The following is a 26,432-nucleotide window of genomic DNA, read 5'->3' as shown; positions in this document are numbered from 1 at the left end:
TTTCGAAAGTGAACAGGGTTTTGTGTTACTCTGTTGGCACAGTTAACTTGCTTAATTGGTCACAAGGTCCACCACCTTGCCAGTTGGTGAGCAGAAAGTACTGCAACCCTACTTTCCACAAAACTAGAAACTTGAAAGGAAGCCCCCTAATAACCAAATTTAGCGATTAAATATGGAAAGAGGAATCAAAATGATGAGCAGAAAGCAATGTCAGTGGGATTCATATGATTGAACCTTACCAAAAATACCATAACAAACAAAAGCAAACAATTGACTACCTAGGCAGGCCTAGCTTCGCTGCCTCACCATTTGTAGACGAGAAGAGGTGAATTTGGTGGACCTTATCTTCGAGCCATGAGTTCTTTTCTGGGGACTGTATTCACGTTAAAGCAAAAAAGTACGGCGTACTATTATCCGCACAACCAATGGAAAAGCTCAATTTTCTGGGCATGCAAAAACAAATATATGGCTTGATCCCTCCGGCCCCTACCTGCAGGAGGTGGAGGAGGATGCAGCAACAACATATAGCCTTTCCCTTTCAGTGTTTTGTCGAATTTTGGCAATTGCTTTCAACCCTTGTATCGATGGCATGGCCAATAAACGAGATAGGATTGTACTACAAGCTATTTGATGGACCAAATATTGTACCATGCACAGTAACGGAGTTAGAGATTTTTCTTAATGGGGCATGCTAAAACACTTTACATGTGAATGGGGGCATTCGCCCCTAGTGAGCTTATGGTGGCTGCAATTCATACCAATATCATGCATATCATGATCTTATTAGTTTATAATTACGTTATCACGTTTCCACATATACATGTGTATATATTTAGATCAAATATTGGTACGTTTAAATTAAAAAAGAGTACATTTTACTATGGTACATTATAAATAAATAAATAAGTGAATAGATTTTTACATAAAGAAGATGTGCATATTTTACAAACAAAAATTGATACAGTATACATATATATAACAAAGTGGTACATGATAAATAAAATGGGAACAAATAAAAGATTAAAAAATTGTGGGTACAAATAAAAGTTTAAAAATATGGGCACAAAAAAAAACATTATATAGGTGGAAAGTAAAACCAAAAAGAAAATTGGGATGCATTACAAAATGGTTGCAAATTAAAAAATGGGTACTAATTAAACTCAATTAAATTGAAATCACAAATTTAATGCAGATCTTCACATGCAATAAGTATAGGACTCATTTGAAACCAACTTCGAGGTCGGCCATTACCATAATCATTTGGAAACACGTCGAAAAACTCGAATCTGGGTTGAGCTCGTAGGTTTTAGGGATATGATGTTGATGTGGACTTCAACATGCAAAAGGTGAGAGAAAGAAAATTGAATCGGAACGATCTCAAACAAAGTTGCTCCTGAAATTTGGTGAAGGGGAGGAAATTGAATTGGGGCATAAACTTTTTTTTATTCGAATCAAAGTCGACCAGGAAAGAAGAGATGAGGGAGGAAATTGGCGAGGACAATCCCACATGTCAAAAGAGGTATCGTCAATGGCAAAAATGAAATAAAAGAAACTTAACTAGGCATTCATAATATAATGAAATAATGGTGAGCCTAGTAGAGTGACAAACAGGGCTCAAGGGTTTCTATACAAAGTCGTTCTGTTCAAAATAGGAAGCATACTAGCTTATGAACAATGATTTATTCAATTTTGAGTTTTATATGGATTGAATTTTGTGGCTTCACGATTAGAATTGTCTTTTACTTTTGTTGTTTTTTTTTTTTATCAAAATTGAAATGTTAGATATTGTTGATTTTAATAATTTGTCTATCGTTTAGGTCTCATTAATTAATTAGCCCGAGGTTATTAAAGAATAAATTTAGGCTAATTTTTTTATGTAAATTTAAAAAACAAAATTATGTACACTATCCTAATTAATTTTATGAACATTTTAACCTAAAAATATTTAGATTCTGATAAATATTGAAAAATCATTAAATTTGGGTGAATTTTGAGTTAAATATATTTTTTTAATTATTTTAGCTTTTCAGTCATTTAAATCACTTTCCAAATGAATCGTATATATCTGACAAATACCAGGGGAGGCCCATGCAATGGTGCTTTAGTAGCTCTGCGTATGGTTGGGTGTTTCTAAGGGCGCAAGTAATATATATAAGTTTCGTTAGTTTTCAATTTCCGTGAACCACATTCTTTCATCAGAAAATGAAGCTATTCGGGTTTTCAGTGACGGATGACAGTGACCAAGTCGCCGTGATCATCGAGAGCAAGAAGTTTGAGTGTCACTACTGTGGCCGGAAGTTTGAAAGCTCTCAAGCATTGGGAGGTCATCAAAACAAACACAAAAGAGAAAGACAACTTGAAAGGATGGCCATGTTAGAACATATTCAACATCTTCGTCATCCTCCTCCTAATCATAATCATCGTGATCAAAATCAACTGGTAGCAGCAAGTGTACCTATATTCGTTTGTTCTACTGGGTCCACAAGCAATATCAATGGTGACCATGCTGGTGCTGCTCGGGTCCCGTCTGTTGTAGCTCCCAGAAACCTTCACGGCCCGTACTTTAACCAGATCGAACAGGTTGTTCCCAACACAGATGAAGGAAATTATGTTGATCTGCGTTTGAGACTTTGAGTCTTAAAATTCACTAAACTGGTTAATTAGAAAGCTTTTTCTGGCATTGTATGCTTGAAAACTTGCGTGCATGTTCAATTATATGGTTCCGATGCCATCTGAAGAACCCTAAAAAGTTGCATGTTCGAGCTCATACATGGGCAAGCATCGTTTTACAATGCATCAAACGATGCATAAGCTATGAAATATATGTTTATGTCTTCATTATTAGAATCTTAATATTGAGTACCTTACTTAAGAAATCATAAAGTCTAGCTAGCCATGTGAAGTTTTATTTTCCTAATCAATGGGAAAGAGAGAATTCCAATTCGGGACATTTTTCAATATTAAGAAAAGATACTATTAGACTGAGAGTTAGTTCATAGCCATGTAAGGTTATATGGATTCATGAATTTTCTTTAGCTTTCATCTTGTAAATAGAGTTAATCGTTCAATTTATAGTTTGATCGCTCAAAATCAGAGACTTAAAAGTTAAAGTCTATTTTTGAGAGTATAAAAGAGTATTTATCAAATATAGTAAAAAGGTAACTCTTAATTTAAAAAATGTCACTTTTTATTAAAACTTTCAAATATATCCAAAAGTTCACTTAAATAGACACAAATACTCTCAAATTTAACAATTAAATAAATTAAAGGCTTTTTAGTTATTGTCGCCTCAAGCTCCGGTCCAACTTCACATTTGCTTCTACACTCCACCTCCACAACCCTATCCCCTTCGACCCCCTTATCACCGACAATGAGCGCCACCCCGATTACCGCAAGTGGGAGTAACAAAATTTCAATCATGTCTTCAACAACTTTTTTCTTACTAATATCATTTTTAGTTTTAAATACAAAAATAGTTTTGTAAAGTTAATCCACATGTCGTTATATGATTATATTTGTGAGACCCACATGACACCAAATCATCACACTAACAAAGCAATTGACAAATCTTTCACGAAAAAACTAAAATGATCATGATGGACAAATTCAATGAAAGACTAAAATGATTGACGATAGACAAATTCAAGAACACTACTATTGAATATCATTAATTGTTAAGGACCAGATTAAAGAGTTATGTCAATGTCACGAATCATTTTGGCTAATTTATTTGATTGTTAAATTTGAGGGTATTTGTGTCTATTTAGGTGGAATTTTGGATATATTTGATAAAAAAAATGACATTTTTGAAATTAAGGGTTCATTTCTGGCTATATTTGATAAATACTCAGTATAAAACCTAGAATTTAAACTCTAAATGGTTATACTACAGTCTAAATAATCAACGATCTAAATTAAATGAGATTAATATAGCCGAAATTAGCAAAAATGAGATTTCCCAATGTCAGTCTCATTGTTTATAATTCGTGGAGAAGTGGAAATTATAAAATATAAGGGACATTCAACGCCGATTTATGTGTCTGTCCTCTATCCATTCGAAGTTACGAACGGAGGTTCCTACTTCTTCCAAGGTCGGCAAACCGAGCAGACTATGCTAACAGCCTGCTGCAACCTCAGCTAGTCAAGGATGTGCATCTACAAACACACACCGTATAAGTTCGCATTCGTGTCTCCTCTTTCGTTAGTGTTATTAACTCTCAGAAATTATGAAGAACAGACTTAAGGATTCGAAAGGAGAGAAATAAGAAGGCACTGTTGTATTCAAATCACAGAGGAAAAATACAATCTTAATCACAAATGCCTTACAAGCTTTCTTTTATAGTAAAACTAACTTGCCTAGAATTACAATATTACCCTTCTTATAATCCACCAGATTCCAACAAACTCAATCCATATAACAACCATCACATATCCATTAAGTGTTAGTTTTCTCTGGGGACGGGCTACCATGCGTGTCAAATGGTGAAGGAAAGGATGAAGTTGTAATTCCCTGTGTGATTAGGTGGTGTTGCATGTAGTTCTAGGAGCCATTCTTCTCCTTGCTTGTCCTGGAACCTGTATGTATTCTTTCAATCCTTTAGAAATCTTGTTTTTTAGTTTGCTTTTAGTATTAGGGTTTTACTGAAACACACACATCGCCCAGAAAAGAAATTATTTTTTGTTCAAATAATTACACATATATTAAACATGTTTTTAATTACCTGGGCATGCAAAACTCATATATAATTGATTTAATAGCTCAAGAAAAAGCTAGCTCTTCCATTTACGTACCACACTGCTTTCATAAGTCAACGGTGTTCCTATAATACGAGAGATTTTTAATGTGATAGGAATACGGGGTGGTACACCACATGTTACTATATAAATTGTGGAATATGTGTGTTAAAAATAAAATTTCCCAGCACTTATATAAAAACATGTGGTATACCACCAGTGTTCTGGTTACAATGAAAAATTTCTCCTATAATACCAAGTCTCCCCTAACAAATTGGAAGGTAACATGAATAGTATGATTCTCTCCCCTCTAAATCTCGTTCTCTTCCTTTTCCTTCTCTTTCACTTCCTCTTTGTCTCTCCCTCTCTATAAAGAAATCAACTTTTGACGTGACTTAATCGTGACCGTTCAAATAGCAAGGGACTGGAAGGGAGAGACTTTTGAGGGGAGAATACCATACTCCTAAAATACCACTCAACAATTTACTCCCATTTTTTTTTCCAGTTGTTTTTTGCTTTTCTCTTTCTCTTGGGCAAATTCTGCCTTTTGTTTGTACAGTTTTAACGCATCTATAAAATTTCGCATTTTTCTAGAGCCCCAAATATTTATAGCAAATGTAAATAATAAGAGTTCTGTCTTAGACTGAGTCACAAAGTACATAAATTTAGAAGAGTATCTATGGAAGGTTCCAAGTTAGTGAACAAATTAAAACTAGCCTAAGCCCACACATTGTGTCTGAAGCAGTTTTTTATTTTTTTAGGAAAATATATGGGAGAAAGAAGTTTGAAAGAAATGTGAAAGAGAAAGGGAATTATTTTTTCGGGTGCTCACCAATATCTATTTCAAGATGCTCGTTTTTTTCTTGGAGTAGATTTCTGGATGCTCATTAATTTGGCAAAAAAACCCTCTTTAAGTTTGAGCGGTTTCACAGACCCTCTCGTTCTTTTTTTTCTTGGTATCCTCGTCACATCCTCACAAATTAAGACAATGGTTTCCCAACCCTTCTTATTTAATCGACATCATCTGAGAGACAAATGACAGCTACGCAAGTCCCCCTATAAGAATTCCTTGCTCTCCATCAAAACTAAGTTTTCGTTGTCCACCTCTCTCTCTCTCTCTCTCCCTCTCTCTCTTTTTGCTCGTCAACCTTGGCAGGCGAGAAAGATGAGAGAGATGGACGAGAAGCAATCAACTTATCGATCATCGTATATGCCTGATGGTGACCGTGATCACGAAGGTTATCCATGGAAAAATCAAAGGTATTCACGTAAAACATCTTTGATCTACAACTCTAGCCAATCAGAGCTCAAGAGATAACGTCGGGTGGCCAAGTACAAGTCCTACATCGTTGAAGCCAAATTCAGGACTGCTTTAAAGAATGGGGTACGTTGGTTCAAGAACAAATATGATGCGCTTGTGTATGCGTAGTTTGAGAGAAAGTAAAGGAATATATCTCAGATTTGAGATTTGCACGTAAACTCTAGCTAGCTAGATTTGCATGCATTTGGTGTTAGCCTCTCGAATTAAGGTTGTGTTTCATTCTTTCAATTTTTGTGCAATCGATCTGTCCATTCATATTTCTCTGCCTTTCGATTTGTTCAATTTATGGTTAATAATGTGAAAATCTTGGAAGACATTTGTGATCTATTTCTATGCGATGAATGCCTTGTTCTTCTTGAAATTTTCGCCGAGTCTTCCTCTCTTTGGCATTTTTTTCGGATCTGAAATGTTTACCTTAAGAGCAATTCCACCCCTAAGGACTTTGCGCTAGCACCCAGGGCATTTATCCACTCAAATGAACAGTAACAGACTCCAATGAACAGTAATAGGCCAAGGCATCTCCACCCCTAAAAAAATGCGCTGGCACCTAGTGAAAAAATGCTCTGGCACAAACGATCTCCATCCCTACAAAATGCGCTGGCACCCAGCCCATTTAAAATATTTTTAAATTTTGTCTAAAAGAATAAAAAAATAAAATAGTTTTAATTTCGGATAAGATTTTTAACCAATCTCGTCACGCCACATGTCATTATCTGAACGTACTATTTTGTGAATAGATTTCCGCTAAGATTTTCAACCAATCCCGACACGCCACGTGTCACTTCCGTTTTACAATAATTTAGCCAAGATTTCGATAAGATTTTCAACCAATCACGTTATGCCACGTGTCATTATCTGAACGTACTATTTTGTGGATAGATTTCCGATAATATTTTCAACCAATCCCGACACGCCACATGTCACTTCCGGTTTACAATAATTTAGCCAAGATTTCGATAAGATTTTCAACCAAGCACGTAGTGCCACGTGGCATTGTCCAGAACCTCATCCTTTCTTTTTTTGTCCATATAAACCCTACATCCCTACATCCATCCTCACACCAAGCTCAATCCTTCTTTTTAGCTCAGAATCCTTGTTCATCGTTTTCAAATCTTGAGTTCTTATTACAATGTCTTCTTCAAGAAGGGTGTATAAACAGTTGCAGGAGCAACAACAAAGGTTGTTGGCACAACAGGCAGAATTGGCCAATCTCGAGGAAGGTGGAGGTGGAGATGGAGATGAGGCTTTCTTCATGGAGGAGGATGAGGATGATCACCATAGAAGGCAGAAGGCCTCACATTCCCGCCGTGTCATGGAAGCCGTGGGTCAGATAGCCAAACCAAGACGTGTTGCAAACCTCAATAGAAAAAGGGAAAAACGAGGTAAAAATCTATTGGAAGATTATTTTATTTCCAATAGCATATTCCCTGATCATATTTTTAGACGGCGTTTTAGAATGCAACGAAATTTGTTCAACAAAATCATGAGTGATATTTGCAACCATGATTCATACTTTGTGCAAAAAGAGGATGCTTTTCATGTTCTAGGTCTTATTCCCGAGCAAAAAATTACGGCATCCTTGCGAATGCTTGCATATGGAGCATCTGCAGATCAAGTGGATGAGATCGCGAGGATGGGAAAAACAACTGTTTTGGAGTCCCTGATGCGGTTTTGCTCTGCAATTGAAGCCCTCTACACCAATGAGTACCTTCGGACACCCACGCCAAGGGACATGCGAAGGCTTCTGAGGAAGGGTGAGATGCGAGGCTTCCCTGGCATGATTGGAAGCATCGACTGCATGCACTGGACTTGGAAAAATTGTCCAAGTGCATGGCAAGGAGCTTATGGCAACAAAAAAAGAGCCAAAAGCATCATTTTGGAAGCGGTGGCTTCATTTGATACATGGATTTGGCATGCTTTTTTTGGTGTTCCAGGAGCTCAGAATGACCTAAATGTCCTTGCCCAATCCCCAGTGTTCGACGAACTGCTGCAAGGAAACTTGCCAAGATGCACATATTGGGTTAATGGTACCCAATACGAGGGATCATACTACCTTGCAGATGGCATTTACCCAAGGTGGTCAACATTTGTCAAAACAGTGCCACATCCACAGACTGAAAAGGAAAAACACTTTGCAAAATGTCAAGAAGGGTGTAGGAAGGATGTCGAGCGTTGTTTTGGTATCCTGCAAGCTCGTTGGGCGATTATCAAGGCTACAGCTAGAATGTTTGATGTTGAGGCTCTTCGATCCATCATGATGACGTGTATTATTCTCCACAACATGATTGTTGAAAATGAGTATGATTATGATGTCGTCGATGAATATGAGTCGGATCTGATGAACAACTCAAGAACATGTATCTATTGTGCTCATGACGGGACCGAAGATCCAGTGCAACACGAGCCGTTGGAACGCGATGGACGTTACAATGAATTGATCGTTCAGCGGTACACTAATGTGCAAGAGCCATACTGGCACGTAACCCGCCAGAATGACTTGATTGAGCACCAGTGGGGATTGCATGAAGGCGAAGATAATTAGAATGAGGCTTGTGGTTGAAGAATAAATTGTATTTTTTTTTAAGTTTATGTAATTCTATGTAGTGTGTTTTGTTTTTAAGTTTATTTGGTGAGTTTATGTAATTCTATTTATTTGGTGAGTTTATGTAATTCTATGTAGTGTGTTTTGTTTTTAAATTTATTTGGTGAGTTTATGTAATCTTATTTCATGTGTTTAAATAAAGTACAAAAGAAATAAAGTTTTAAAAATAAATAAAGAATTACATTAAAATTGCATAATAAATTAAATAAAAATAAATAAAGTTTTAAAAATAAATAAGAAATAACATAAAAATTACATTAGAAATTAAATAAAGTTCAAACCTAAAAAAAGAAAAAAACATAAGAAATTAAATAAAGTTCGAACCTAAAAAAAGAAAAAAACATAAGAAATTACATAAGAAATTAAATAAAGTTCAAAAGAAAAAAGAAAGAAAAAACATAAAAAATACATAAAAATTATACAAAGTCTCTCGAGTTAGGATATGTGGTGCTAGGATCTTGGTTGTCACAAAAGTAGCTAGAACCCCCTTGACTTGTTTCCGCATCTCTTGCACGCCTCCTTCGCATGACATCTCTTTTTTCCGATGTCCAAAAATATTTAGAATTCGGAGACAGTCCTACTAGAGACTTGCTCATAGTGTCACGATTTGCTTGAGCCATCCTTTCTTCTCGAAGCAATTCATTTTCTCGATGAAGTGCTTCTCTAACCAGCTCGCTCTCTCGATTAACTACTTCTCTTTGTCTCTCAGCCGTCGCATCACGTGCCTCAGTAGCTGCTAATATTGCTGCCATAGTAGCAACTTTTTCCTCATCTCTAACCTTTTCCCGTGCCATGTTCAGTTCACCTTGGCAAGCAAGTTCCTCCATATATTTAGTGTAGTCATTCTTGGAAGAACTACCTTTTTTCTTTGACGCCTTTTTACCTACGGGCCTAAGGGACTGACGAGTCGGTTGGGTCTCGGGCACTTGTTCAGGCGTCCCTTCCGTGTCTTGAAATGTGTCGACTTCTTGTTCGGCCATGTCTGGTTCTGGAGAACTATGTAGACCCATACCGTGCATGACAACTTCTGGACCAGTTGCCACAATTTTGTATTTAGGGCAATCTTTGACAATTTGCCAACATTCCCATCTAGTGAATGATTTGTTCCCGTTCTTTGAATTGTAGAATGCTTGAGCTTGTAGTGTCTATAAAAATGTGGGATAACATAGTGTTAAAAAATGCGGGTGTAACACAAATAAATAAATTCAAAATATTGATACGGGTGGAATGCATATAAATTACAAAAAAATGACATAAGAAATTAAATAAAAATTACATAAGAAATTAAATAAATTAAAATTTTGATGCGGGTGGAATGCATATAAAAATTACATAAGAAATAACATAAAAATTACATACGAAATTAAATAAATCAAAATATTGATGTGGGTGGAATGCATATAAATAAATAAAAATATTGTCACCTGATCCGCTAAACTTGTCCCACTACGGAGGTTACCGGAAGCATGAGAGATGGCGTTTTTCCAACAAGTAAAGGATGCGTTGAGTTTTTCCCAACGACCTTAAAGACCTTGACTAGTTGTGGCGTTTTCTCCATGTACATCGCAAAACGTTTTCGTAATTTTACTCCACATTTCTCGCTTATCCATCTCATTACCCGTAATCGGGTCATGAGTAGTGTGAACCCAACATTCACACAACATAATATCTTCAATGAGCTTCCACGAAGACATTTTTTTCTCTTAAAGTGTAGAAAATATTGAAATGTAGATAGTATAGAAAGTGTAGAAAATATTGAAATGTGGTGTAAAGGTGGAAGATGAGGGTTAGGTATTTATAGGAAAAAATTTAACATTTTTCAAAATTTTCTGTAATTTTTTTTAAATTTTTTAATAATTTTTTTGTATTTTTTTAATAATTTTTAATGAATTTTAATATAGTTAATTAATCTAGACCGTTGGATTTGAAAAATATTCAAATCCAAGAGACAGGGAGTTGCCACGTGGCCAACGGTCATATTTTTTACCGTTGGGCCTTTTTTTTTTTACTTTTTTGTGAAAAAAACATGGACCGTTGATCTTTGATTCGACGGTCTATTTTAAAAGTAAAATTTAAATTTTTTTTACCGTTGGAAATCCAACGGCACAAAGGGAGCCACGTCGCCAACTCGGGGGGGGGACTGAGTGCGCCTGCACGCGGGCCCGCGCTCTGAAATCCTGTCGGGCACTCGCGCCACGCCTCCGTGAAGCGCACGCGCCAGGTAAACAGCCCAGCTTCTTGCTCAGTCTCTTTTGGGCTGGTCCAGAGCCCAACTCGGGCTGGGTACCAGTCAAATTGAGGGGGTGGACTTGGTTGACAGGGTGCTGGCCTTGTTTTTGTGCTGGGTCCTGGGCAAAGTCCACTTCGGTGGAATTGCTCTAACATTAGGCTTATAAATTCCAGCATAACAGAATATATGGGATTTTACATATAAACTAGGACCCAAGAAACTTGAGTTTAATAATTTTTCACCCATGATCATGAATTCCAAGGTGTTACTAGTACATGATTGACGTACAACTAAAAATATTCGATCTCAGAAACAGTTATTATCGTTCATGATATCTGAATTTAAAACTTTCTCTGATAACCCTAACTAATGATTATGAGAGGATCTACTCTCCCAATAAAAGAGCACCTTAGTATGTTCAACACGTCACTAAAGATGGGTCCTTATTTACCAAAAGAAAAGAAAACATGGGTCCTTCTGTGCTATACCTAAATAGTTTGCATGTCTTGAATCATTAAGATATTTGTTACATTAAAAAAAGCAAAGAAGAACTTTTATGTTTTAATTTCTATGAATGAGTTGGTGTTCTCTCGGTTGAAACACCAATTTTTTTTCTTTTTATACAACTATCGTACATGAAACTTTAGTTGGAAATTTCTTCTAACAAATGAAGGTCGAATATTTTTGTTTTTAATGAAATAAATCTAAAAAAAATATTACTACTACAACCACGACATATTAAATTGACCAATTGACTTTTAGCATTTCTCTTCTTAATTTTCAAAGAAAATTCCAACCGTCCTCTGTTATTAAAAACAATTTCAAAATAAAATTGGCACTACTATCTTTAGTATCAACTAGTTTTTAGTGCCCGCGCGTTGTGAAAAGTTGTGTTACAAAAGGGGAATACCAATAATAGTAAAGACATTGGAAAATCATTATACATAAAAGGTTAAATTTGGAGACCATTAAGATAGATATTACAGTTATCCATTTGATTGTAGCAGTTATCACATTGTAAAATTAACTGTCAAGATTAACCATGATCCAAACGCTTATAATCCAATCTAGTAAGTCTGTCATTAACTATCTGTATAAACATTTTACCCTGAGGTTACAACAGCAAAGAAAACAACCAAAAGAATTAAAGAAATGAAAAACTATGTCGTCAGCTAAAAGAAAACACATTTTTAACTGCTATTAAACATGCTGCAAAATCCATCAAATTTTTTTTAGCTCCACCAATACTTTTCCAACTACACATAATTTATGTTCATACTTAGCTAAACACAACTGAATTAAGAGATACAAATTATGAACGAAGAATCTGTGCAAAATATGTAACAGTGCAAAAAGACAAACATCATCAACTGGAATAAAAAATCATACATAATTAACCTAGCAGATGAAACCACGCTCATTAGAAAAACGGATAAAAAACAGTTTCAACACATACTCCAATTGGTGCTCTGATTTTTTCCCAAAAATTATAAACAAATTTTAGGAAACATTAAATTTTTCTCAAAATCCAATCCCTTTTGTAATCTCCAGCCAAACACGACAGACACATTTTCATCTCCTATTCAAACAGCTTATTGATCTATTAACTGCCTTATCACTTCTGAATGATTACCATCACAAAAATGTTTACCTAATCCAATCTATTACATCCATTGCTCAGCATTTGTATAAGCATATTAACCTAAGATCAAAACAACAAACTGAAGAACCAAAAAAATAAAACAAACGAAAACAGCGACATCACCTAAAACGAAATACACTTTAATGTCACATTCAAAGAACCTGTAAAATGTATTAATAATAACACACACTACACGTTGAGAGAAGTTAATCATTTTGTGTTTCAAAATGATTCAACAATGGGTAAGAAATCAAGACATTAATCAATCTCAGCACAAAATGCCAACACCGTTATTGGCTACATGAGATTAACTTGCACTCTGTTGTGGCAAAAAGAAGAGAACAATGGTCATGCATCACCGGCACAATCGAGTCCACAATCTGAAATTTTTGCAATCACCCATTAAAGTGTGTTTAACTATTAAAACAAATTCACTGTCAAATTTTTTTAATTTTCTGCAGGTTCATTTTTGGATAATCAAAATTTAACTTCATTTTCTTGCCTGTCAATCGATCTTTACATTTTTCAATCACTCAGTTTTTGTTTTTACATAACTTGGAAATAACACAAATTTCCTTCAAATTAAATCAAAGACAACATGAAAGCATTAAACACAAACAAAATACAGCATAACACAATTCTTACACCACAGGAAAAACCAAAACTCATCTCTCCAAAACCCTTGAAGGGACGAAAGGAAAACACTCACCAATAACAAACACGGCTTGCAAACCTGCACACAAAAGCACCAAACAACTAAAAATTAGTTTGGGACGAAACCAAACAAAAAAAAAAAAATTCCAGACTCAACCAGAACGAAGAACCATACCCAAAAACCCAAGATGGTAGCAAAACCCCCAAATTTCCAAAACACAGCTGCAAACAGGAAACCCATCCACAAAAATGAAAAACGGTAAGGAACAAAAAGAAATACCTAATATGAGAAAGGCAAACAACTAACCAGGAGAATCCACCCTTTACAGATAGAAAAACCTTCGAACCCAACCAAACAACCGAAAGAGCGCAAACCACCGGTAGTGTTTTTTCCCAACAAACTAACACCACGCTGCTAGACACAAAGAAGAAGCAGTGGCTGGCTTAAAACGAAAACCGGGAAAGATTCAAAAACGGAAGAAAGCGATTGGCAAGAGCGGGAGAAGGAGAGAAAACAACAATGAAAAATCTGAAGACGAAAGGGAGAAAAGAAGAAAAGTAGGTAGACCAGCTGACTCCGATGACCAACACCTGTCCACCATTCTGAAAACAAAAGGGAGAAAAGAAGAAGAAAAGTAGGTGGACCAACTGACTCCGATGACCAACACCTGTCCAGAATGGGCAAAATAGGGTTTTTACTGTGCGAAAAACTGAAGAGAACACCAAAACAGAGAAAAAATGGAGGGGTAAAACGGTCGACACACTGGTCATCCACAGTGACCAGGGGGTTTGAGTTTTAGTATATATGATATAACCAAGATATTGGGAGTATCGGATCCACGAGAGAACCATAATTGAATATCAAACTTATAATATAGGGGTGTGATATTCACACATCCCATTTTACTTCTTACATACCTTTTTAATTTTCGGCCGTCGGATCGGATGAATTGAAGAAGATCAACGGACAAAAATTATCAAGAAGTATGTGAGAAGTAAAATAAGGTGTGTAGATACGCATCATTATGGGAAACTAACTTATACTCACCCCATTCAACTGCCACGTACCCGTCACCCCACTTCCCACGCCACAAACACTCGTCCTCCACATGCACTGCTAGGTAACTTTATCGCGCTGCCTCACCACTGAGGGGCCACTCCAACGCCCCCATTTGGAATTTGAAATGAAAGCCCCTCTCCAAAGAGACGTTAGAAAATTACAACCTTGTGTGCATTTTATTCTATTTTTTATTTTCCAAAGATAATTTAATTATTTTATTTTTGTCCACAAACAGAAAAGTCCCACTTTCTATCCCCATTTATTGCTTTGAACTAGACGGGGGCCTCGCTAATGCTGCGGAGGGGAGACAGTGAGTTTCTGGACGCAGACTCTGACCTCTCATAAAAAAAATAATGAAAGATTTTCCCATTTAATTGTGTTCCCTCACATCTCTGCTGAATCTTTCATTGCTTCCTTCACTTCACTTCACTTGTTAGAGAGAGAGAGGGAGAAGCTCAGCTGATTCCTGCCCATTAGTTCTTGTAAGTTTTGATTCCTGCCCATTAATACTTTGAATTTCATTGTAAAGTTAGAATCTTTATTGTTGGCTTTTAGATTTGTGAATTGGGTTGGATTTGTTTTGATGTTTTTTGTTTTGTATCTTGTTTTGGGGGAGTGATTGGTTGCTGAGAAAATGTGGGAAAAGGGTGGATTTAAGTAGATTGATATCTGTTTTCTGCTGCATATTCTACATTTATGTAATTTACTTGAATTATTTGGTTGTTGGGAACTTTTTGCACTGAATGTTGACTTCCAGTTATTTATTTGCAGAATGTATTTCTTTTTTCATAGTTAGGTGCATAAAGAATAAAAAATGCAAAATTTCCTTCTCATTTGCCTTTTGAAGTTTTGCTTTTGTTTGACCTTATGCTTAGATTAGGTACATTTGGGATTTGGGTGTTTGATAATCTCCTGAATTTGGTTATGCAATTTGTTGATCCTATTTGGTTTGGAAAGCTAGGTACTTGAAGAGCATATGATACAAGGGTAAATTGTAGTTGCATGTCTTAAGTTGAAACAGAAAGGTCAGAGTTTGATTCAGCTTATTGAATTTCTAGGCTAGTTTCTCAGCATTGAATGTGCTGGTTGAGGTTCACACTGTCTTGATTTCGAAAGCTAGAACGCTGGTTGAGTAGTATCCATTACCATAGAAGTAATCTTCCCTGAATGACATAGAGAGCATTTTGGATCATCTGATATAAGATTAGCATTGTTTTGTATGGTTTGACTTACTAAGAAAAAGATGGTTTTCCTTAATCATCAAACAACATCAAAATTAAGTGGAGATTTGTTGTGAACTATGTAGTCTTTTATATTGCTTAGGACTTCTATGCTAATTACCATTTTTATGGGATATGTCCTACTTGTTACGTTTCAAAAAATTATTTTGTTCTGATTAAGTGGAATAGAAATTGTCTTCCTCCTTGATTCTTTTATCTAACTGTTAAGGTATTCTTAATTTTTGCATTAGAAAAATGGGAGTTGAGAGAGAAGGTTCGAAAAGCAGAGCAGGTCATGTGGGCGGTTTCTTTCAGCTGTTTGACTGGAATGCAAAATCTCGAAAAACATTGTTCTCTGGCAATTCAGATTCACCAGGTACAGTTTGATTGTATCAGCATATGTATCAATGTTTGTCACTTATGGTCTTGTATCATTCTCCTATTTCATGGGTGGTTGTTTTGAATTTTGATTTCTTCCTCTTTTTTATTTAGAACGCTCAAAAGGAGGAAAGAAAAGCCAGGGGAACTCGCCAGTGACGCAACAGCATCTGGTGGTCAGTGTTTTTGCACTGCTTATTTCTTTAGACCAATTTGATATTGGATTTGAATCTAATACTATTTTTAATCCTTGTTACATTTCTAGGTCGATGAGGATGAAACTAGGGTAGTTTCAAGTGTCAGACGTAGCAGCGATTATAGTTGTGCTTCATCAGTTACAGATGAAGAAGGATTTGGAGCGAAAGCCCCTAGTGTAGTAGCCAGGCTTATGGGATTAGACACCTTACCCACATCCAGTTTTTCTGAGCCATACTCTACCCCATATTTTGACAGTCAATCTCTCCAAGATGCTCATCACCACAGGAGAAACATTGAGTGCTCTCATGACAATCAGTTACAGTATTCTGGAAGTCTCATAAAAAGTAAGGAGCACCCTACCAGGAATTCTTTGAAGTCAAATCCCCAGAAGATGCAAAACAGGCCAATTGAGAGGTTTCAGACTGAAACATTGCCGCCTAGATCATCTAAGTCTATACCGATCACACACCATAAACTTTTGTCTCCCATTAAGAACCCCGGCTTTATTTCCACTAGGAATGCTGCTCACATAATGGAAGCTGCTGCAAAAATTATTGAGCCTGGACCTCCATCTACCGCCAAGGCCAAAATGCCTTTAGTAGGGGCCTCTTCAGAGCCCTTGAAGGTTCAGGCTCTCAAAGAAAAGATGGAGGCATCCCGAAAAGTTCCACTGGTTGGGTTTTCTTCAGAAACCTTGAAAGATCGAGATTTAAAAGATAAAGTTGAAGCTGCTTACAAGAAAACGAGGCCTTTTGAAGTGTCCCAAAAGCCTGTTGAGTCAAATGCTGCTAAGTCTCTTAAGGGACAGTCTTTGAATAAGAGCTGGAATGGATGTCTTGACTTATCATTCATGTCTTCTTCAGAGACAGAAGAAAGTAAGGGGAAGTCCATTTCTCTTGCAATCCAAGCAAAGGTCAATGTTCAGAAAAGAGGTCAGAATTTAAGTAAAAATAGAAGCTCGATAGGTCAGAGAGAACAGAATGAGGTCATCTCAAACCAGCCTTTCCGGAGCCAACCAAATGTTCAAAAGAATTTGCATAAGAAACCGTCTACACATAATGCTTCAGGTGCTCTTAAGCAGAATAATCAGAAACAAAATGGCATAGTTGATAAAGAGAAATTACCTTCAAAGCCTTTGGTTTCCAACTCGCAGGGTAGAAAAGTGCTGTCTGGGGATTCTTCTTCTGGTCGTCACAAAAGCTCAGTTCGCAGTAGTGGAAATTCCAAAATTGGATCCAGGAAGTTGGGCTCAGAGGCAATGGATAGTGAAAAAGAAGTGTCCTACTCAAACGAAAGGAATTATCCTAGGAAGAAACGCTCAATAGATGGAAACTTTCAATTTAATAAAGATCATGCTGTTGATGATATGTTGAGTGACAAAAATCAGAAGTCAGTCCAGTTGAATCCAGTTATTGACTGGCACTATAGTTGGGCTGAAGATAGCAGAAAGAAAGGCATGGATGTTGTTTCTTTTACATTCACAGCCCCACTTACACGATCACTGACTGGGACTGACATCTCAGCTCTGGTTGCGCAGAAGAGCAACAGTCTTTGCACAGATCACCGAGGTAAACGGTTGTTGCTTGACACAGACAGTATGAGGCCATCTTCAGTGGGTTACAATGTGGTAGCCGGTGATGCTTTGAGTGCACTTTTGGAACAAAAATTAAGGGAATTATCTTATGGGAGTGAATCTTCTAGTCATGAATCCGCAAAAGTACACTCAGCTTCAATTGCTTCAAATTTGGATGTGAAACCCAATTTTAATTCAGTTAGCTCCAAGCAAAGGTTAAATAAGCGGAGCGATCAACATCTGATTACAGAGAAACTGGGTGACCAATACGAAGCTGGCACTCCTCCTGCATTCAGATTGAAACAGAAGTTTCAGGTAGGGCCGACTGTCAGTGTCACTATCACAAGCTAATTCTATTGATAAATTATATGCTGGTCACTTTATATGGAATTGCCCCCCTTCTTTTTACCGTTTTCTTTTTCCAATTTGTTTATCCTTTTCTCACAAAGTTACAAAATTACTAGTAGTATAACTTAGCAATGCTGATCTGACTATAGCCAACACAAATTCAACATTTTCAGGGAGTCGATAAGGCAGACGAATATAGCAGCAGTCCTATTGAAGCTGGACAGATGCAGAGTTTGCGGCATCCTAGTCCAGTCTCTGTTCTGGAACCTTCTTTTTCAACTGATAGTGTTGATTCTTCGATTAGCACTGATAGTAACAGTACAGAAGGTATATGATATATTTTTTTTATTTTTTATTATCTTCTCCACTCTTTGAATTTTGAAATGTATCTTATTTAGGTTGCCTGAGCACATATTTTTCGTTTCTTCAGTAAGCAGGTTGTGTTCATCCATTCAAGCTGAAGAAGTTAATGTTGTAAGTTCTTCCAAGAAGTTTCATTCCGTTGAAGCTGACACCGAGTTATCGGATTCCGCTTCTTCAACATCTATAGGAACTGTGGCAAGAAACCATACAGCTACGGTTCACATAAAAGAATCTTTGAGATCAAATGTGTGGGAATTGGAATATTTAAAGGAGACACTATGTAATGTGGAATTGATGTTTAAAGACTTCTCATTGGGCCGGGCTAGGGAGATTATAAACCCTCATCTCTTCAATCTGCTGGAGTGTCGAAGAGGACAGTTTGAAATTGATGGCGGCGAGTCCAGGCTAAGGCGAAAGGAACTATTTGATTGTACAAATGAATGGTTGGATTTGAGATGTAGCCGTTATGTGGGCGGGGGATACAGTTCATGGGTGAAAGGAGTAGCAGTGGTGAGGAGAAAGGCGTCTTTAGCTGAAGAAGTGTACAAGGAACTCTCGGGTTGGAGAGGCATGTGGGATTGCATGGTCGATGAGCTCGTGGTCAAGGACATGAGCAGCCCCTACGGCAGATGGCTGGACTTCGAAACCGATGTATTTGCAGTAGGAGTAGAGGTTGAGGGTCAAATATTTGATTCTTTGGTAGATGAAGTGGTTGCTGATATCTTGCAATTGTAATGCATGTGACATGTTGATATTAGTTTCCTGCATATGTTTCTCTTGCGGATCTTCTTGTATTTGGATACTCGTTAGTATTCAGGTTTATTGGTTTATTTATATATATCACTATGTTTCTCTTGTTCATCACAACTTGAACTTTCGAGTTAGGTTATGTGCCGAAACAATATAAATTGAACTTAAGATGGAAAGGTGTGATTATAAGTTTGATCCATATATGTTTCTCTTAATAGATTAGTTGAATGAGTGTGATTTAATCTATCGACTACGTCATTCTCTTCCAACGAAAATTTATATGATGGTGAACAATGTCATGTCAGATCGGCCAGAGGTTAACCCCTAGTAACATAGCATAGTGAATGTTGTTGACTTAGTAAAGTTTCAACCTTTACAAGGAAGGCAAATAAGAAAGATGGAAAATGGATATGTGGCAGAGGGGGATTTGCACTCTTCCAACTTTTGGAAGATGAAGTACCACCAGACCAAAAGCTGGTGTTGGTATGTATACTAGAATCTAATACACTATGGGCATAATACAACGAACGAGTCTCTCATCTATGTGTAATATCCATTATACAACGATGATTGGTGAGTAGTGATCTCACATTTTCTTGTTAAAAGACTTTGCGATTCATGTTACTCCACGCTAACTCTATACTTTTGGAAATATGGAGTATTGCAAAAGGACTTTGTGTAGTTGGCAGTTGCAGAAAGATCTGCAGATGTTATTTCTTTTCCTTGAATGAAACATGAAGTAGCAACATTACTGTCCTTCACCAGTACTGCCATTTTCCCACAGCCAAGCTATTGTCTCCCCTTCATCCCGCCATTCCAATTCACCATTGTGACATTGAAGGCCACCACCTGCCCAACCCCAATCAAGCCATTCATCATCAAAGCCTGAATTCATTGATGAAGCGAAGGAGTACAACTCTCCACCACCGCCACCGCCACCACTCTCAGCTGCATTTGATGAGCTCCAAATACTTGTACTTCTTCTCCCTTCAATTTCAAAAATATTATTATTCAGGTCCATAGTTCCTACACATTCACAAGATGTCCCCAAAACCTCCGTTTCACCGTCATTATCTCCATATATTGCAGTTGAACTACCAGTAATATTGTTTTCTTTTTTCCCAAGCCACAATTGTGCACTTTTTTTCTGCTCACCGCAAGGATCCAAATTAATCATTTCTGCACCGTCCAAAAAAGAATATTGCATCCCCAACATTCCTATTGCCTCACCATCTCCATTCTTTATTGGGTCCCAAGACTCCAAACCCCTTAAATTGATGTCCTCATTTCCCACTTGCCCTAGATTAATAATGGTGCCAGTTGGTAGGCTAGGGTTTCCAAGTTCAGGGTTTGCTTCTGATTTTCTTGAGTTAAACGGGGCCAAGTTCTTGTTCTTGCTCTTGTTGTTCATGGTAGATCTGCTCGCTCGAGTGCCTTTACGATGCTTATTGCATGAAGTTATCTTCTTCACATCATTGAGAATGGTGGGTAGATATTCGTTTCCCAGCTTGATAAAGCTGTAGATTTTTCGACTCAAATGAGAGTTCCAGTAGTTTTTTATCCCATTGTCTGTTCTTCCTGGTAAATGAGCGGCAATCAAGGACCACCTGCAACAGTGCATTCAACACAAATGCTAGAGCCCCAATTAATCTTGCTGCTAGCATGACCAAGTTGAGAATGGGTCCAATTATTTATAAAATATTGCCCTAGAACTCTCAAACTTAAGAATGAATCAATGAATTATACACACACATATATACAAACACACACGCACACACACATATATATACAAATATATATACAGATTGCTTAAGGGAAGGGATCCTCATTTTTTGAAAAAAATGGGGATTAGGTGTGGGGCCCACTCCACATCGAATTTCAAGGATCCGAACCGTCTATTTTGTTAGTCTCGATTCATAGATCATCCTTGCAAAATATTAGCTAAATCGGAAATGTTTAAGACATCTAATTGGGTTCAAGGAAATGAACGAATACTTTGTTATATAAGAAAAAATGAAATTTGATCTTGATAATTAAATAGGCAAACGGTTTCGGATTGAATTGAATTTTTGCAAGGATGATCTATGAATCGAGACTAACAAAATAGACGATTCGGATCGTTGAAATTCGATGTGGAGTGGGCCCCACACCTAATCCCCATTTTTTTCAAAAAAATGGGGATCCCTTCCCTTAAGCAATCTGTATATATATATATCCATGACTTCATTGCTTGTAGGTATTATGTATAGTGAAATTCATAGTGGAAGCACTTAATTATATAAATTATGAAACTGAGGAACATAGACATACCTATTACCCAAAGCCCTGTGTAGCTTAACAATGGTTTCTTCCTCCTCAGCAGTGAAGTTCCCTCTCTTTAAGTCAGCCCTCAGATAATTTATCCACCTCAGTCTGCAACTCTTCCCACTTCTCAGCAATCCTTCAAAAAAAACAAAAAAGAACAAACCAAATGTATACACATATAAATTAAGGGTCTTATCGTGTTACCATATTTGAAGGTTAGCTAGCGACTATATATATGTGTGCGCGCGCGTGTGTGAGTTTAATATATATAAACACGAACCCGTATTCTTTGGCAAAGATCTCCAAGAACCTTCTCCATGAGCGTGAATGTATTTGGTCAAGATTTCATCTTCTTCAGCTGTCCATTTTCCTCTTTTGAGCCCAAGTTTCTCACAGCACGGTGCTCTTCCCATATATATGGAATCTTAATTGGACTACTACTCTTTGAGAAAAAAATGTTCATCGAAAGGGAGGCAAGGTAAGGTAGTTATAGTTGAGCGTATGACACTTCTCGTGTAGTAGTATTAATCTAGCAATAGCTAGGGTTGTATAGGGGTGGGTGATGATGTACACGTACGAGTGGTGGCTAGGGGTCCTGCGTGTGTCCTTGACTACAGATTGATTTGTCGGGCTACAAATTGGCAATAGTGCATTGAAATCTCTTAATTAGGGTCCAATTTTGTGGCAGTGACAAATAAATTTTCGAAAAACTGTTTTGTAAAACAAAAATAACGAATACAATTTTTTATTTTTTATGATTTGAAAATGTGTTTGGTAATTTAGATCGAGACTGATTTCAGATAATAAAACATTGAAAACGGTAGGGATGTTGTGGCTGAGAATAGAGTGATGTTGGTAGAAATTGTTGTTTGAGTAGTGGTAATAGTGGGGAGATATATGTGGTGGCAATAACAGGGTAGAGGGCAATGGTGGAGGGAGTGATGGTGGTAGTGGTGGCAGCGGCGAGGACGACAATGGTGGTAGAAGATGGTTGTTTTAACAATGGTTAGGAGAGATGGTTGTGAAAATGGTGGTTGAGAAGTGGGAATGATGGTGACGGAGCCATAAGGATATTAATGGCAAGCAACCTCCCCACTAAACATCTCATTATTCGAGCATGATGGTGACGAAATACCACCAATCCGACGACGAAGCCATAAGGATATTAATGTGAACCAATTTGAATTAAACCTCTCATTATTAATTGCTAAAACTATCCAACAAGTCACCACACAACTTCCCCACTTGGGGGCACATTAGTGCTCAACGCAACTCACATCAGTTTAATTAGAGCATAACTATAGTGCATACAACATTTATTACAAAAGTATGTGTTGTACAGGCATAATCGAAAGTTTGATCATGCATTATTGTAACACTAGATAAATAACATAGCAGAAGGAGAATCACCCCACTCAGTAGGAAGATTGCACTACTGCCACACCAACTCGTTCTTAAACGTCGTATTATGCTCATTAGGTTCTGAAAAAGCGAAAAACAAACTATGAGTGGATCATATTCATTTATCTAGTTAAAATCATTTCAAACATAATAACCTCTGTTTTGAAAAACTCATATAGTTTAAAAACTACATACTAGTATCTACTACAATGTATAGTTAAAGAAAATCACAATTATATCATCAATTAGAATCCGCGCATATTACTAGCATGTACTAGAAGAGTAAAACATTCAAGTGTACATGGACTGTTTATCTGTGCATAGCTAACATATACAAGCAAATCTAGCCTATACAAGAAATATTATATCACATGCAAATATCATACGGCTATACTTGATATATAAAAGATCATGTGGTGAAAATAAATCACCAATATAAGTAAATCAATCATATGGTTATCTAACAAATTTCTATTCAAGTCTCATCCAAGACTATCAAAACAGTTAATTTCATCAACACGGTTTAATCGAAAAAAATGTGAGTTGCAGGGCTCTATTCAAAGAAATTCTAAGTGTCACTCTTCAATAGGCGCCTTGCATTTTTTTTAAGCTGCTCAAGCTTGCACCTGAAAAATATTGCTTTAGTGCTTAACTAAGTAAATTCTAAGATTCTCTAACTCAAACGTGATACACGACTCCAAATTTGTATAAACGGAGAGCTGGAGGACTTGTTAACGCAGGGTCCTTTCCAACCCTAACAGACCTAAAAGAACACAGGTCCAAAGGAAAGTCAAGGCCTAATGAGTATAGAAAGGTAAAGCTGAGCACTTCAGATGGCGCATGGTATTCAAGTGTCTTGTAAGCAACTACGCCGAGCGTTTCCCCATAAAGCGTCTTCTGAGCACCAAAGGCCAAGTTGGTCATTGATAGCTTTAAGGCACAATGTGCCAGGAATAGTAGAGGAGGTCTAGTCAAACGTCAACTCCAAGCTACATGCGGCTAGACAAAGGAACAAAGCCCTATGAATGGCCATAAAGGTTGACAAGTAGGATGCTCGGGTACAAGTTCTCACCACCTCCAGGGTCGAGTAAGGCGCTCGACTACGTCATCCTAAAGAAGAACACAAGTGGACTTGCTTTAGTGTCTTTTCGTGCCACATGTCAGCTAGCAGGTCTAGTCAATGGATTCAACACATTAAATGCAAAGAAAGTTATGGACTTAAACTTAGAGGCTGAAGATTCAGATGAAGGCCTATATATGGAGGATGAGTACTCCTTAGAAGGAGTTAGATGAATTAAGATAGAATTGTACTATTATAGATGAGTACTATTTGTAACGTTGTTTTTAGTTTATACAAGAAACTTAGTGGATGTAGCCTAGTTTTTAGGGATGAACTGCTTAAATCTTGTGTCTATCGTATTTGTTGGCAAAGCTCAAGTCCATCAAGGATAACGACTTGATCAATTCAACCTTTGTTAGCGCATCACCAGTTTTATGCATTACCACAGAGATCAATTTGATGATTTACAGAACTTAGGCTAAATATTGTTTTTTTAGTATATTTTATCAAAACAGTATGTCGAACGCATTTTTCACCTACTTTTGTGTTTGGAAAACAAAAAACTATTTTGCAAAAGGTTAATGACCATACCTTATCTGTTTATAATAGTTTGGGGACAATTGATCAAAATCAAAGTCAAGAAAACCTATGGCAAGGTACAAATTAGGGGGTAAATCAGTTAAAAACTACTTGATAAAAGGACGAAAAAAAGCGTCTAGTAAACCTTTGGAAAGTGTTATCATAAAATCTTCATCATTCATCGTATTTTTTTATTAGAAAGAAGGAAAATAAAATCTCTTATTGGATTTAAATGAATTTATCAATCCATGAATTTTGATGAAGTTTAATTGATTTTTAAAGATTCTATCAAAATTTTGAGTGAATCTCCTCAAACTCTCAGGGGGAGGTGAGATTTAAGAATTCTTAAAATAGATTGCAAAATGTCACATCCTGGCCCAGGCCCTCACCACATCCTGGGCTCAACTCCATCGTAGCACGATATTGTTCGTTGTGGGCCCCGATCACACCCTCACGATTTTGTTTCTGGGAACTCAGACGAGAACTTCCCAGTGGGTCACCCATCATGGGATTGCTCTCGCTCGAACTCGCTTAACTTCGGAGTTCCGATGGAACCCGAAGCCAGTGAGCTCCTAAAAAGCCTCATGCTAGATAGAGATGAGAATATACATATAAAGCTTACAGGATCCTCACCCCTGGGCGATGTGGGATGTTACAATCCACCCCCCTTAAGGGCCCGACTTCCTCGTCAGCACACCTCCGGCCAAGGATTGGCTCTGATACCAAATTGTCACATCACAGCCCGGGCCCCCACCACATCCCTACCTCAACTCCACCGTAGCACGATATTATCCGCTTTGGGCCCCGACCATGCCCTCACGGTTTTGTTTTTGGGAACTCACGTAAGAACTTTCCAGTGGGTCACCCATTATGGGATTGCTCTCGCGCGAACTCGCTTAACTTCGGAGTTCCGATGGAACCCAAAGCTAGTGAGCTCCCAAAATGCCTCATGCTAGATAGAGATGGGAATATACATATAAGGCTTACAGGATCCTCACTCCTGGGCGATGTGGGATATTACACGAAATATCTCTAATTCCCTCAAATTTTCTAACTTCTTAAAATCTTTAAAAATCAATTTGTAATTAAATATACCTAGAATGTTACAAACTCTTTTAAAATCATGATTCAATACAGCTAGACTTTTAGAGAATCACTTAAAATCCTGATTGAGTACCTCTGATTTTATATAAAGGATTAAAATCTCTCAAAAATTCAATTGACTACACTCCTAAATTGATGTATCCCTGTGAAAAGAAAAAAAAATCATATTAAGGTACTAAAATGTAAAAAGGCTCACTTCATTTTTTTTTTTTTATAACAATATTTTCGTCTTAAGCATCACATTAAATTCTTATTGATCCTATTTTTTGAAGGAAAGTATGATATTCATTGATAAGAGGGGAATACATACAAAATGTGGATAGTATGCTAACATGGGCCTCAATAAAAACTTTGCCGGAACTTTCAACCTGATTGAAAAAAAAAAAAAAAAAAAAAACATCCAGCATAAATAAACAAATGTTTACTATCCTCACATCACCAGGCAAATACAAACTAATATGATGCATCTACAAATAAAGCATCCAAAATTAAGTCCGGAAGTTCCGTCAGCCATATTAACTCCTGAAAACTTCCAACTCCAGCGCGAGCAAGCCAGCGAGCCACCTCATTGAAAAATTTTCAGCATTTTCTTGGATTTGATTAAATAGGCTCATCAAAACTTGGACTTTCAGATGTGAAAGAAGGAAAAAAACTAATGCCTTAATCAGATGTGATTACAAATGTGTGATCATTTTCCTCGCACAATAAAGACATGCACCTAAAAACTGATTGAACATCACACAATTCATTCAGTTCTAGTTCTACTACTTGTATAGTTGCCAATATGGAGTACACATGAAGGCAATATAGAAAAAAGTTGTTCTCCATAAAAAATGACTAATTTATTTCACTAACAATATACAAATGTGTGATCATTTTGTCGATATGTCAAATTTGACAACAACTTTAAA

General features: G+C 37.0%; 4 protein-coding genes and 1 long non-coding RNA gene across 5 annotated transcripts; 3 read left to right on the top strand and 2 right to left on the bottom strand.

Moving 5' to 3' along the window:
- Positions 1–2,202: 2,202 nt before the first annotated feature.
- On the top strand, positions 2,203–2,634 carry LOC103416770 (zinc finger protein 8-like). Its single transcript, XM_008354992.2, has one exon. It carries the CDS (start codon positions 2,203–2,205, stop codon positions 2,632–2,634), a length of 432 nt encoding a protein of 143 aa, XP_008353214.2.
- A 5,006-nt stretch (positions 2,635–7,640) lies between these two features.
- On the top strand, positions 7,641–8,597 carry LOC139190789 (uncharacterized). The gene has a single exon (XM_070811267.1). It carries the CDS (start codon positions 7,641–7,643, stop codon positions 8,595–8,597), a length of 957 nt encoding a protein of 318 aa, XP_070667368.1.
- Positions 8,598–12,959: 4,362 nt separating this feature from the next.
- Positions 12,960–13,710, bottom strand: LOC114820750 (uncharacterized). The gene is made up of 3 exons (XR_003768208.2): positions 13,491–13,710; positions 13,359–13,405; positions 12,960–13,262 (listed from the first exon to the last, which is right to left on the bottom strand). It is a non-coding gene; the product is annotated as an uncharacterized lncRNA (long non-coding RNA).
- A 717-nt stretch (positions 13,711–14,427) lies between these two features.
- LOC103417412 (uncharacterized) lies at positions 14,428–19,184 on the top strand. The gene is made up of 6 exons (XM_008355599.4): positions 14,428–14,725; positions 15,715–15,839; positions 15,956–16,017; positions 16,107–17,927; positions 18,134–18,287; positions 18,391–19,184. Exons 2-6 carry the CDS (start codon positions 15,719–15,721, stop codon positions 19,056–19,058), a joined length of 2,826 nt encoding a protein of 941 aa, XP_008353821.3. The 5' UTR covers positions 14,428–14,725; positions 15,715–15,718; the 3' UTR covers positions 19,059–19,184.
- Positions 19,185–19,411: 227 nt separating this feature from the next.
- LOC103417422 (transcription factor MYB13-like) lies at positions 19,412–22,305 on the bottom strand. Its single transcript, XM_029092011.2, has 3 exons — positions 21,658–22,305; positions 21,384–21,513; positions 19,412–20,680 (listed from the first exon to the last, which is right to left on the bottom strand). Exons 1-3 carry the CDS (start codon positions 21,788–21,790, stop codon positions 19,822–19,824), a joined length of 1,122 nt encoding a protein of 373 aa, XP_028947844.1. The 5' UTR covers positions 21,791–22,305; the 3' UTR covers positions 19,412–19,821.
- Positions 22,306–26,432: the final 4,127 nt, after the last annotated feature.

This window comes from Malus domestica, chromosome 13 (genome assembly GCF_042453785.1).
Source record: "Malus domestica chromosome 13, GDT2T_hap1".
Lineage (NCBI taxonomy): Eukaryota > Viridiplantae > Streptophyta > Magnoliopsida > Rosales > Rosaceae > Malus > Malus domestica.
Note: the sequence above shows the minus strand (reverse complement) of the source record. Positions and strands in the feature narration are given on the sequence as shown.